Here is a 15,689-nt window from a genome sequence, read left to right on the forward strand (position 1 = left end):
TAGCTTCAAAGGATCCTTGGATGGCCTGAAAGTTCTTGAAGCAGAATCATGACACGAAAACAATTTCAAGTAAGATTTCCACTCGAGATAAGATTGTTATAATTATAGAAATTGAATTAAAGTTTGAATATGATTATTACCTTTTATTAGAAAGATAACCTACTGTAAGTAACAAAAGTTTCTTGATCTTAGATGATTACTTGGAATGGATTTAGAAAACTTGGAAGTAAACTTGCAATTTTGGAAGTATTCTTGATTTTATGAAACTAGAACTTTTGGAATTTATGAAGAACACTTAGAACTTGAAGATAGAACTTGAGAGAGATCAATTAGATGAAGAAAATTGAAGAATGAAAGTGTTTGTAGGTGTTTTTGGTCGTTGGTGTATGGATTAGATATAAAGGATATGTAATTTTGTTTTCATGTAAATAAGTCATGAATGATTACTCATATTTTTGTAATTTTATGAGATATTTCATGCTTGTTGCCAAATGATGGTTCCCACATGTGTTAGGTGACTCACATGGGCTGCTAAGAGCTGATCATTGGAGTGTATATACCAATAGTACATACATCTAAAAGATGTGTATTGTACGAGTACGAATACGGGTGCATACGAGTAGATTTGTTGATGAAACTGAACGAGGATGTAATTGTAAGCATTTTTGTTAAGTAGAAGTATTTTTATAAGTGTCTTGAAGTCTTTCAAAAGTGTATGAATACATATTAAAACACTACATGTATATACATTTTAACTGTCGTTAAGTCATCGTTAGTCGTTACATGTAAATGTTGTTTTGAAACCTTTAGGTTAACGATCTTGTTAAATGTTGTTAACCCAATGTTTATAATCTCAAATGAGATTTTAAATTATTATATTATCATGATATTATGATGTACGAATATCTCTTAATATGATCTATATACATTAAATGTCGTTACAACGATAATCGTTACATATATGTCTCGTTTCAAAATCATTAAGTTAGTAGTCTTATTTTTACATATGTAGTTCATTGTTAATACACTTAATGATATATTTACTTATCATTTAACATAATTAACCAAGTGTATCAATATCTTAATATGATTCATATGTACCTAGTAAGACGTTATAACGATAATCGTTATATATATCGTTTTCGAGTTTCTTAATTTAATAGTCTCATTTTTATGTATATAACTCATTGTTAAAATACCTAATGAGATACATACTTGTAATAAAATCATGTTAACTATATATATAACCATATATATGTCATCGTATAGTTTTTACAAGTTTTAACGTTCGTGAATCACCGGTCAACTTGGGTGGTCATTTGTCTATATGAAACCTATTCCAATTAATCAAGTCTTAATAAGTTTGATTGCTTAACATGTTGGAAACACTTAATCATGTAAATATCAATTTCATTTAATATATATAAACATGGAAAGTTCGGGTCACTACAAATAACATTCATCACGATGAATGTTATCATCAATAACATTTATGGATGAATGTTATTTTTTGAGCATTTTCTGGGCAAAAATAATAACAATCATCACAAAGTGTTTTTTTAAACATAATGTTTGTGAAAAAAAAAGAATTTAACAAAATGAAATATATATATATATATATATATATATATATATATATATATATATATATATATATATATATATATATATGTATATATATATGAAACCTATTCCAATTAATCAAGTCTTAATAAGTTTGATTGCTTAACATGTTGGAAACACTTAATCATGTAAATATCAATTTCATTTAATATATATAAACATGGAAAAGTTCGGGTCACTACAAATAACATTCATCACGATGAATGTTATCATCAATAACATTTATGGATGAATGTTATTTTTTGAGCATTTTCTGGGCAAAAATAATAACAATCATCACAAAGTGTTTTTTTAAACATAATGTTTGTGAAAAAAAAAGAATTTAACAAAATGAAATATATATATATATATATATATATATATATATATATATATATATATATATATATAATTTTATATTATGTTTATTTTTTGTAGGTACCAAAAAAACTTCGATTCAGAAAAAGTGCAAAGCATGGGCGAGTCACGAAGAAGTATGGTTGGCTCAATGTTGGATGGATTCGTCCGAGGATTCCCGATTCTCAAAAATATGTATCGTTGTGTTCTACAATTTACAAAAAATTTAACAACAATGGATGGGAAAGAGGTGACAACCTTTCAAGCCTCTTACAACGAAGCCCGACGCAATTGAAGAAGCGGGAAAAACGATCAAGATGTCTAAGACCGAGCCCATCAAACCTAACAACATAATACCGGTGAGAAAAAGTTTAATATGAGAGATAAATAAATATAGATTGTTATTGGTTAAATTTAGCCACCTCATTTTGTAAAAGGTTGTTTTGTGATCCTTTTTTATTATGTAACCTTTGAAATCCTCTTAACCATGAATTCTTCAACCTTCATAACTGCATGAATGTCATATTACAGTTAAATAAACATAATATTAAATACTGATTAAATCAATAGTTTGTGCAATAAAAATTATACCATTTCCATTGAGATAAATGATCGGGGAATATCCATTGTGTGACCAAAAAGATGAAATACGAGTAAGAACAAGCAACTCGTTTGGATATTGGCGCAAAGGAAGATTTTTGCCAACACAGAGATCAAACTGACGATGTTCCTCAGGGTTCATAGCTAATGGTTATTTAGCAAACTGTTAGAACTAGTACGCCATTAGAGAATGTTTGAATAATAGGAAGGGACAAATTTGTTACTGACAAAGTAAAAGGAATCTTTCCAATAATTCTTTAAACGCTTCTTCAAGGGAGCAATAAACAACACACGATCAGAGAAATTGTACCAATCATGTTCACTTGAATGATAACGGAATATGTTTTAAAAAACTTTTAACAGAGGTTCTTAGTCGTTTGCCCTGCACCACATCTCAAAAGTAGGTAAACGAGCAGCACTGTATGGATGAAGCTAACCTAAACCAATTTTATATGCTGATAAAACATGCATGAAAAAAATAGTCGGAGGGATACGAGTGTTATCGACTTCTAATTTTTGGTCGTAAATTCCGATCATATATTTTAGCGGTTTATGAAATCGCTCAGAACTTTAGGAGGGGTGGGTGTAAATTCCGCAATAGGCGGATACCACTCGATTATGAAATTAATCGAACTTGGATCAAGAGTTGAATCAATAGAATGAACATGAAAAACGCTTGGAGATGTGGATGATGTAGACATGATAAAGAAAACAGAGAAATAAATTAACCTGATCAATAAGGTGTCGTTGAAAAACTTGAATGGAAGAAAAGAGTAAAATATGAAAAAGGGCAGAGGTTTGAATTATTTACCTCTTTTGGTAAAAGGAGGTATTTAAATACCAAAAATTAGGGCTCGGAATTAGGGGGTCGCCCCTACAATCGTATACGTGTCCAGATCATAATGGCTGAGGTTATAACATATATGGTTTATGATAGATGATAGATGATAGATGATAGAAGATCCTCATAAACTGTCTGGGTTTTTGCGTATGATAACAAACCCTTTGGGGGTGCTATAATACGAATTTGACAGACTGTAGTAATTACCCGTAAATGGTTGTTTCCAAGGTCATCATTAGCAGCCGTTTGAGTGATGACGTGTTCACAACATTTAATGCTAACATGATGCGAATCTTTTGTAATTGATTGTGTTTTTGAGATATTTTAGCAACAATATTCGCTAGAATATTTCTTAGAAACATTTGAGAATTCGATATCCTTCACTCTGTGGCGCGTGCATTACATTGAACTGGGAGACTTAGTGACACGCATACTCCTGCATCAGACACTCATGCGTGTCACGTGATGGGCGCACGCTCATTTGGTTCATCCCCATATAAATAAGGGCGCGCAACATAGCTTCGCTTGGTGCGCACGACAACAATCTTATCTCTATACATCAAACGATCTTATCCATATTTAGACCGTAACATATTCCTATTTGTCATCCTGTTTAATAAGGGAAACAGTTAATACAAAATCAAGGATTTATTTACGATATATAAGGTTAAGGTTTCACTATAAATATAAATCCTAACCTCATTTAACGAACACATCATCTCGAGACAATCGAACGACAGTTACGATCACCCTCAAGATACATAAACCTTACAGCGACATGTATGTTCCATGAACATAAACCCTACACACTTATACAGCGACCATTATTACGGTAAAACCAATAATGGTGGACTCATTTCAACCACCCTTCTGCAGATCATTATCTCTGTAAGGGTTATTCACGGTAAACCGGACCGGAGAGTTAGAGTTACGGTGTCCTTAAAACACTCTCCCATTGCAATCAACATGTCTCTGGTCTGAGCATTAGATACATGTTCGCTTACTCTGTTTTCTGGAAGCGAGCCCATCTCTTGAAGTTTGGGTTTAAGATGTGATCGTGGTAGAGGCAAGCCTCGGAGCAACACAACCTGAATCAACCAATCAATGAATTTCTTTCTTTTTCATTTATTTAATATATTTTTATTTTATTAATATTTTACTCGATATTCAATCACATATAACCACATTCTACAACACTATCTCACAACACTACCATATGGACCTCTTTCACATAACACTATTATAGGGACATCTTTCACACAACATTGCTACGTCAGCACAACTCCCTTATAACACCACAATACTCACTCTCTTATTAGAAATGCTCTAAGAATGAAAAATGACTAAGCCACATAATTCTTAAAAAGATGTTCACAAAAGACCATGAAAAAATAGTATGAATAGAAAAAAATAGTAAGAGATAAATAAATTTAGATGGTGAAAGCCACCTCATTTTGTAAAAGTTGTTTTGCGAGTCTTTTATTAATCTAACCTTCCTTTAATATCAGCTCTAATTGGTCGATTTGAAGTAGGGGTGTGCATGGTTCGAGTAGAATTGAAAAAGACTGAGAATCGAGCAGGAACCGAAAAACCGAAATACCGGAGAATATTTGGTCCGGTCCTTGGTTCAATTATTTTCATTATTTTGGGTTTTGGTCCGGTCCGGTCCGGTCCGGGCCAAACCCGAAAAGACCAATATTTTGGACCGAACCGAATTATTGTACGGTGTATCTTCTTTAGAAATAATCATTTCCTTTTTCATCATACGTTTGAAAAAGATATGTAAACAAGGAGTGCGTTTGTAAAAATGAAATTCATACATAATGAACAACAAAGAGTTACCATTAAAATTATTTTCAAAAAATTTATGTGTAAAAAACGGATTTCGCGTGAACAAACGATACTTGTATTATATTACATTATAAACATTCATATAAAATCATAACTAAAAAGGGTATTGTTAACGATGATTTTATAGAACTACAATGGAATTATAATATATTGAGTAAAATTTATTAGTATTTTTGACGTTTTAACCTTATGAAAATATGTCTTTATTTTCATTCCCCTTATTACTCTTGTATACCAAAAAATATACATGAGTCGGGTTTTACCCAAACCAATTGAACCGAAGAACTGGACCGGACTGAACCATATTTAATGGTCCGGTCTTCGGTTCCAATTTTCATAATATATATTTTAGTTTTCGGTCCGATCTGGGTATTAGCTGGTCCGGTCCGGATATAGACCATGCACAACCCCAATTTGGTGTTCTAATCTTGTGAAGTGTTAACCACAGTCTAGTAGTTATGTTAGAAAGATCTTAGAGAAAATAAGATCATAAAACTTGGACATAACATAAAACTCTAAGGACTAAATAGCACAACATATAAACACAAGGGTAAGTGAGTGAATATTTGCGAAAGTGTAGAGCGGGAAGAAACCGACGGTTACTGATATCACCGTTAACCGCTATTACGAAATTTGAATTTTACAGTTCAAAACCATATTTACTTATTTCCACTTCAAAATCTTCACTTGCAAACACCCCATTAATTATCTCCAAATTCTTTCTCTCGTTAAAATGCAACCATCAGATGAATCAGGCATCAGAATCTACACCCCATCTCCACCACCCATCCCTAATCCACCGTTACCACCACCACAAACCACCATACCTCCACCACCCGTTGGCGGCCCGAAACGATTCCAAAGAACGCTCTCAAAAGGGGTCCAAAAAACACTCTCGAAAACGTCAATGCTCGTTAACTTCCTCCCAACCGGAACTCTCCTCACTTTCGAAATGGTCCTCCCTTCGATCTACGGAAAAGGCCAATGTTCCACTGTGGCCACCCTCATGATAAACCTCCTGCTCTCCATTTGCACTTTTTCGTGCTTCTTCTTTCACTTCACCGACAGTTTTCGTGGGCCCGACGGGAAGGTTTACTACGGGTTTGTCACACCATCGGGTTTAAAAGTGTTTAAACCGACTTTAAACATTGAAGTTCCTAAAGACGATAGGTATAAAGTTGGGTTAAGTGATTTCATACACGCGATGATGTCAACAATGGTATTCATGGCTATCGCTTTCTCGGATCATCGGGTTACAAATTGTTTGTTTCCGGGTCATGCTGCAGAGATGGATGAAGTGATGCAGAGTTTTCCATTGATGGTTGGAATCGTTTGTAGCGGTTTGTTTCTTGTTTTTCCGAATACTCGTTACGGTATTGGATGTTTATCAGCCTGATTATTTGTGTTTTCGTATGTAATTTTATAACTATAACTATTTGTATATCGTTCGATAAAAGTTGTAAACAATTGTGTTTTCTCTTTAACATAACATAGCATATAGCATATATCAAAGAATAATCATACAACAATTTATCTCAAATAGTCCTACAAAAACAACGATTGATGAATAATTCGTATTTTATATATCCGTATAAATACTAGACCGGATATGATCTACGTATCTATATGCATCTACAAGAATGGTGTTATACAGTATGGTATTAGTGTTAGTTACCACAACAAAAAGCCCTTCGTTATACACGCATTCTTCCTGTTCGTATTTCACTACTAAACCGTTCTTTTTCAGACCTGCAATCCAGATCCCCATTGCTACGTCTTCAAGGTTAAAGATCTGTTTCACCAAAAAAGTTATGAACTTTTTTAAACCTTCTTTACTTAAGATACTAAAATTATATTTCCTTTATTCGGCCTTCTTTGTGCTTTTTATTGATCGCCTTTGTAATGTCACTAGACACGACATACCCGGGACCATGTGCCCATGGAGCCATGGAGGGTATCTTTCTTCCTGCCATTCTTAACATAAAGAGGACAATTTTCAAGTACATCAAAGGGGTAAAAAGGTAAAAACACATTAACAGCTGACTAACTAGTTATAACTGAATGGGAGATGATAGTTCCACACTTCCACCATTGAAATTTATTCTTCCACTATTATTTAATACTTTGTTTCCAAAACTATCCCTTATTTGAGTATACCAAGAAATTCATGTAACACTTCATTAAGGGTATAATAGAACGTTTAGTTGGAAGTAGTAAAACTGGTGGTGGAAATATCATCTCCCTAACTGAATAGGTTACCTCGGGGCTAATGTACCACTTGCCGTCAGGATTTCGATGGGGTACAACTACGGCAAACACTAAAAGAAACATTATTTTTTAGTAAAAAAAAAAAAAATTTAGTGTAACCTTTTTTTTTTAAAGCCAGCTAGGGCGGGCGGCCCGCCCTGTCCCTAATATCTTCCGATTGGGGTTGTGAATCAAAATTAATTAGACCGTAGAGCAATCATTGACTCACATTAGGCCCTGTTTACTTTTGGATTAATGGGCCTTAATGGTCCAAAGGACTTATTCGGTCAGAATTTTAGGTTGTTTACTTTTGACTTTTTCATCTTGCTTAACTTAGCGAAGTGATTTATGATACACCCCAAAAACCACTGTCCTCCCCATATAGCCATATTATTTTCTTTATTTCTCTTTATTACCCTCAGAGAAACCCCACCAACAAACCAAAATACATCATACATCATCGTCATCAGATTACATCCTCGTTAAATTCATTATGTTCTTTTCTTTTAGAAAACAACTTTCTTAAATCTATATCATATATGTATATTTCACTGTATGGTGATTTATCAAGATGTTTTCTTTTTAGCGTTGCCGGAAAATCGTTGTTATATGCATCAAGATCTTCCTTTCTTGACGGTGAATTTGCTACCATCCAATTAGCCTCAATCGTCCCAGTAGACCCAGCCCCGTATTGAATTAGATTGTGCTTCTTCTTTCTCTATTCTTGACGGTGAATTTTTGTTTATTTCACTTTTCAATACTTTTGTGTTTTAGGGTTCCTCTAAAAAGAGGGAAAATGGTTCATGAACAAGTAGTTCGATGATTCAAATATTTAAGTAATTTTTTTGTATTTTCATTCTAGCGATTATCTAATTTGGGTTTTTCAACGAGATGGAAAAATAAAGGGGTGAACCATTGATAAACAAAAATTAGATGCAGATATTTTTTATTTAAATGTGAGTGACTCTGGATATGTGATTTGGATACCTGCATCAGTAAAAAAAAAATATTCAACGATATATTTGTTTGTGAATTTGAATTTTCATATTCAAGTTACTATATTGTTTATAATTAATGTTTATAAAGATATGAAGAAATAGTTCTCACAATAATTGTTTAGTTAATTATTCATTAATGATCTGGACTATGAGTTTGTATATAATGACTAATTTTAATTTATATTGTAAGGTTAAAATGGTAATTTACTCTTATTCGGATCGATCATTCAGCTCAAAAAGTAAACAACATTTTATTTTCAATACTTACTCCATATGACTAGTCATTATCCATTTTGCCATCTATATCCATACAGAGATTAATGAACAAAAAAGTAAACAGGCCCTAACTCGATTTAAGGAAATTAATAGTTCATCTACACGAACAAATGCATCAACATCATCCGTCTTCATGACATATTTTGCAGATATAACTTCGGTCTGTAATAGTAATAAGAAGATACTACCACAAAGATACATATAGCAATGGTCTCTTCCAAGATACAAGACTATAGTAATAGTCAACAAATGGTATTAACTCTATATCTCCATAAGTTTTTGCCTCAATCCATAGTTCCTCATTAACCACACGATCCTTATGCTGCAATATTCATTCATATATGATCATATCATAAGTTTATAATATTGATGAGCACTAAATAAGGTGAATAAGATAATCATTAATCACTCACCAAACCAACGAAAAAATGGACTGCCACTTCTGATTTCACTGCAGGATATTGCATCCATGTTCTTCGAAGATCCATTCGTATTGCAGTCGAGAAAACACCAATTAATAGATTAATCTTTTTCTTCAAAGCTATCGAAGGCGATTTAAGAGATTCTAAGGAGCAACAAGGTTTATTTGTACCTTTTTTTTATTTTTATCATCAGGCTCGGGATTTGGACAACGTTCTTCCTCACCCCAGTCATGACCAATGGAACCTAACATTGTAATGCAATATTACGTTCTGGTTCACCAGTCAAATCGACACGAAAGTACCAAGAAGACCACTTGGAATACCAATAAATGTAACCGATGAACCCTGAGTTAGACCCCAAGGAACTCTCAATTTATATCAAGTATCATTATTTTCTGTCACCCGAACTCTTATTCACATTACGTTTCTCATCTTCAACTGAAGTCATACGATTATTCCATGCAATACCAACATCCTTAATGGCCTCTACTCTCAATTTATATAATTTGAAGGTGGTGAGTGATGACGTACGTTTTTCCCAGATTAGAGCTTACACGATTGACTTGGCCTACAAGTCATCTAAACCTTAATTCCCATCTATAAATATGGGTAAAACCTACATTAAGGATAGACTCCCCTCGGTGCATGTATACGCCTTCCATCACCGATTACCGAATCTTTCTCCAGATAAATGCCTCTCCACGGCAGCTACGATCTCTCACGATCTAGGGTTTTTTCCTATGGATCATTGTAGGGTTTTTCCCTTGCCGTCGATCGACCATTGGCGGAAGGGCAATTCGTTAACCACCCGTCCGAGATTATCATCTCGGCCACGGGTTATCCACGGTTTCCATACCGGAAGTTAATGACGTTGAAGCCAAAAAAAACCTCTTATCATATCATTGTTCATGGATGTATTTTCCCTCGGATAATATATGTATGAATAGCAAGATATATGATTCTCTAATAGGATTTTTCAGAACAAAGTAACTGAAAACCGTTAAAGTTAACAGAGATACAGATAGGGCGTATATGTACCATTTATTAATTCTGCCGCGAGTTATTAGAGGGATTGACACTAATAGGCCAAAAGTTCATACAAGTGTAATTACTTTTTGTATAAACTTTCTGCGATCAAGTTAACAACTCGAGGTAAAAATAAAAAATAAAAAATAAAAAAATAAAAAAATAAAAAAAAGATAGTATAGATAGCTAGTTAAACTCTTGGAAAGTTTCTTCATCAGAAAATGCATTGGTTTTCAGATGATTTGATTCCTGATACTCAAACTCAAGTTTCAAGACCAAATCCTTCTATCACATGACAAGTCCATACCATTTTAAGGCTTCTTGCTTTGTCAAATGATTTGGAGTTTACACATTTTGAAGCTTGATTTCAGTTCAAACCCTTTAATCAAATATTTGCATCAATCATGTTACATCCCTGTAAATGCAAGCAATTAAACGTTGATCAGTGTCAATTATGATACATATTCATAATTGAACATCAACCATAAAAGTGGCAATAGCAGATAAATTTTTCTCAAAATTTTTTTTTTACTTCAGATGAATAACTACCGAGATCCACACAATGCAAAATTTAAAAGACTACGATAAAAATCACTAAAAGTAAAACCTGAACACAAAAGGCAACGGAAAAGCAAACACAAAAATCTATTTGAACCTTTAAGATTGTCAGATCACAAAAATATTGAATATAACTCAATTTCAACTTTGATTGGACACAATATGCACCACAACTTCAAACTAAACCAACATAGATAACCTAAGCCGGCTAAAGTTGAAGAACGGAATCGAGTTATTGAGCTGATAAATTAATTAGCGAACGTGATTTATACATATATAAATAAACGCAATAAATATATTATTATTATTATTATTATTATTATTATTATTATTATTATTATTATTATTATTATTATTATTATTATTATTATTATTATTATTATTATTATTATTATTATTATTATTATAATTGTTATGTTAAAGTATGTTGTATGTAATCTTGTTATTTATAATTTAATAATAATAATATTATTATTATTATTATTATTATTAATATAATTTTATTATTCAATTCAAATTACAAAACTAAATAATCTCTTTTTCTCTATTAGCAAGAGAACATATATTTATGTCATCGTATTAAAGATTAAATATAGATTTTAGATTAATTAATAACATTAAATTAACATTGTATTGTAGCTCATGTGATAGTGGTTTGCCTCTTTTAGCGAGAGGTTATGAGTTGACCATTTACCCTTGAATTCCACTCAAGGGTGCATTTCACACATCGTGTTGCGGGGACAGTGGGGGATGGGGGTTTTACCGCCCATGCCTTCGGATTAGGCCGGGTTTCCTCCTGGACAGCAGTTGAGAGCGGGTTATGCAACTGCAGAAAGATGAAAGCGTGGGTGGTTAAGTAACCCTGGGTGATCCCGTACTGTTGTTCAAAAAAAATTAATAACATTAAATTTTAATTTTTTATTATTATGTCATGTTTATCTATAGTATTTTGAATTTTGACAATTGGTTGATTAACATTTAATTATTAATTTCGTAACGGATGATGCTAAAGAAATACTTTTTGATCTTATTATTTTATTAATTAATTAACTACTCTCTTCGTCTAAAAAAAAGTTATGTTTAACTTTTTGTTGGATTTAAGATATAATAAAAAATTATATAGTTATAAAAAATAAATAATAAATTAATTGATATACTTAAAGTTAAATTTCTAAAATTAAAAGAGTCATAATTGAAACTTTAATAATATTTAATGGTAATTTAAATAAAGAAACAATAATTTAAAGACAAATAAAATAGAAAGGTGGACTATTTTTTTTTTTTTGGGGATGGAGGAAGTATTAATTTATATTCATTAAACCCTCAAATGACAAATTATAAATTAATAATAATATATTAATAACTAATACGGAGTAATTAATAATAATCATATTAATTATTGTAAATAATAATTTAAAAATTTGTAACTTAATTACATTTGTTTGTTAAGTCACTAATAAAACCTAGAGAGATGGTTTACAATAAAAGTTTTGTCAACTTGTGCCACTTAAAAAAGTTGAAAATTTTAAAAATATTATTCTCTCAACAAAATTATCATTTAATGAAATGTCCCGTTCATATTGATTATAAACGTTCCATATTAATTGATTTCGTTGCGAAGTTTTGACCTCTATATGAGACGTTTTTCAAAGACTGCATTCGTTTTTAAAAACAAACCATAACCTTTATTTTATCGACAAGGTTAAAAAGACACCACCTAGATTATCAGAAATGATAATCTAAAAATATCACACTTACACACTACCAATACACATTGGTTTACAATATTAATATGTTACAACAAAGTAAATCTCGAATGCAGTTTTAAACAATATTAAACAAGCATGCTGACACCAAATCTTGTCCATATATTAGCATGCAACAGCGGAAGCTCTTAATAATCACCTGAGAATAAACATGCTTTAAACGTCAACAAAAATGTTGGTGAGTTATAGGTTTAACCTATATATCAAATTGTAATAATAGACCACAAGATTTCATCTTTCAATAACATGCAATCTGCATAAAAATCATTCGTATGGTTGAATACCTGGTAACTGACATTAACAAATGCATCTCAAATATTCCCATATATAAATATCGAAGTACTAAAGCAGTTCAAATTCTCTGACTGGGGCTTGTCAATGGCCCATAGATCTATCTTTAGGATTCGCGTCAATTGGTGACAATTATAATAAACACCAATTTTTAGGTTACCAAGTTCAACAAGGGTGATATCCGGTATAACGATTCAACATTGAATGTATTTTCAATACTTGTGTCTATTTTGTAAATCATTTTCAAAACTGCATGTATTCTCATCCCAAAATATTAGATTTTAAAAGTGGGACTATAACTCACTTTCACATATTTTTACTTCGTCGGGAAGTAAGACTTGGCCACTGGTCGATTCACGAACCTATAACAAATATGTACATATATATATCAAAGTATGTTCAAAATATATTTACAACATTTTTAATACGTTTTAATGTTTTAAGTTTATTAAGTCAGCTGTCCTCGTTAGTAACCTACAACTAGTTGTCCACAGTTAGATGTACAGAAAAATAAATTGATATATATTATCTTGAATCAATCCACGACCCAGTGTATACACGTCTCAGGCTAGATCACAACTCAAAGTATATATATTTTTGGAATTGATATCGGCTAAAAAGTCACATTTTTACCCCCGATATTGAGTCCTAAAAGCATAAAGTTCAAAGCTTTGTCAACAAAATAATCATTTTTTCGGTTAAACTTGTAGGCAAAGTAATTAAAAAGACGATGCAAAAAGAATCAAGAGAAACGGAGCTAAAACGAAGATTCTAGAGCGAAAACGGTGAAAGATAAGAAATAAAGTTACGATCCAGGAAATCAAGGCTGACCAGCAAGCCATACGGCCTGCCAGTATGGAAACGGCCTGCCATATACGTGCCACCACACAAGCCACCATACGACCTGCCTTGCATACGGCCTGCCAAAAACGGGCTGCCATACGCCCTGCCATGCGCCCTGCCAGGCATATGCTGGCAAATTTCAAGTCTATTTAATGGGTCTTTGTCATTCATTCCAACACACACCTCTCTTCACTCTCTCACTACAATACACTTTCTCCCACTAGAGCTTTCAAGTCCTTCTCACCTCCGAGCGGGAAATTAAGTACCCGGAGGCGAACGCCGAAAATTGTAATAGGAGCGGGCTAGAGGTTGTCAGCACTTGTAATGGTCCATATCTCGTCTGTAAACAGTGAACGCTTTCCTTAATTTAATAAAGTTATTATCTTGAGTTGCTTTCATCTTACATGATTATCTATCTGTTACAATTGTTAATTATGTGTTGAATATTTTATCTGAAACTTATCATATTGTTATGCTGAAACCTTGACGGTTTAGAAGTTTAATTTACGGATCACCCTTTCCGCTTATTCACGTGGCTATAACCTAGTATTAGGACATGATCAACCCTAGGATACGAGGTAAGTAGTTATGTGTGCTTAACGTCACAATAGGGATATAGTACCTACGTATGAATAACCATTTGTTCATCATAGAAGAGCTGCCCATTTAGATTGTGGTTAGAGTTAGCAATAGAGAGTTCAGTGAACACTAGCTTACTCAGAAGCATGATTCGCGTCAGAAGCAATGTTCTTGAGATATTGTAAGATGATCCGGGGTTGAATAAGTGATCGCAAAGGAGAGACTTTTATCCCAATTAGCAGTACCTTAGGATATCTAAGATTGCACATCTGTTAATGTTCAGGCATAGCATAGTGATTTAGTGGTAGGATATTGCTTTAGTTAGACCAACTAGGATTAAGAAAAGCTGAGACGTTCCTTTATTGGGTAAACCACTTTGTTCATATACCTAGGATTCCATCCATAAGGTCGTTCAAACCTTTCAGGTTAACGTTGGGAGTAGGGATACCTGTCTTAGCCAGAATCTTCAAAGCCTAAACTCTTAGTGACAAATCAGTTAGGTTCACAGCCCAGTTGATTGAGGTTTAGTGTTTATCCTAGGAAGTTAAACTCTTGCGATAATTCCCCTTCAGAATTCTATTCTTCATACCTATCTTTACTTTTATTGTCTAATTACAATTTTATCTAGTTAATCTTAATCTATCACCTCTTGTCACTAGGGTTAAACTATATAGGCACTTTTGTCCCACATTACTGAACAAACAAACAAAAATACGTACCTGAGTTATATTTACCACTTACTCGTTAAAAGGAAGACAAGTAGGTGAGTTATAGCTTGGAACCCCAGCTAAATATAAATAAAAAACAATCCACTACTTGCCCTCGTGGTAGCTGATTCTGAAGTGCCGCGGTCTGACGACACCGCGAAAAAAAAACCGTCCGTTTTGACCATATCATGAGAGTAAGTAGAGTTTTTGGCGCCGCTGCCGGGGAGCTTATTTTCTGTCTGTTAAGGTAATCGCTGATTCTCAAGATATCCGAGATTCTTGAGTGGTGTCTAAGAAAGACAATTATACACGGACTTGGTTATTGAATTTTTTGAACAGTCTCCAATTATATTGGAACCAAAAGGATCTTGCTTCTCCGTTGTCTGCCTGGCCACTTGTTTCAAAGATAAACTGACAAGAATCACACATGCTTAACGAGCAGAGAGTTTGTCGGTATAGGATTTAAAGTCGCCATTATAATGAACCCTTTTCAAATTATAAAAACAAAATATTAATTATGGTTTTAATTTCTGTAGTTTCCAGTTCAAACTTAACCGACTACGAAGAAAGTGCGAATGGCAGTTGCTCTCCCACAACTTCGGAAATCGGCGAAGTTTTTCTTTATAAACCTAAAACAAATCTAAACCCTAATGAATCTCATCAAGACTTAGCTCTTGATTCTTGTAGTCCAAGAAGCCGGATAATTTCATCTGACTTAGAGATTT

The 15,689-nt window shown here is 33.0% G+C and overlaps 1 protein-coding gene and 1 pseudogene across 1 annotated transcript; one reads left to right on the forward strand and one right to left on the reverse strand.

The window, feature by feature from the left end:
- Positions 1 to 5,984: 5,984 nt before the first annotated feature.
- On the forward strand, positions 5,985 to 6,647 carry LOC139904482 (protein DMP9-like). The gene has a single exon (XM_071886407.1). The coding sequence runs from the start codon at positions 5,985 to 5,987 to the stop codon at positions 6,645 to 6,647; it is 663 nt and encodes a 220-aa protein (XP_071742508.1).
- A 134-nt stretch (positions 6,648 to 6,781) lies between these two features.
- On the reverse strand, positions 6,782 to 9,642 carry LOC139842299 (beta-1,3-galactosyltransferase GALT1-like; annotated as a pseudogene).
- Positions 9,643 to 15,689: the final 6,047 nt, after the last annotated feature.

Source organism: Rutidosis leptorrhynchoides, chromosome 4, assembly GCF_046630445.1.
Source record: "Rutidosis leptorrhynchoides isolate AG116_Rl617_1_P2 chromosome 4, CSIRO_AGI_Rlap_v1, whole genome shotgun sequence".
Classification (NCBI taxonomy): domain Eukaryota; kingdom Viridiplantae; phylum Streptophyta; class Magnoliopsida; order Asterales; family Asteraceae; genus Rutidosis; species Rutidosis leptorrhynchoides.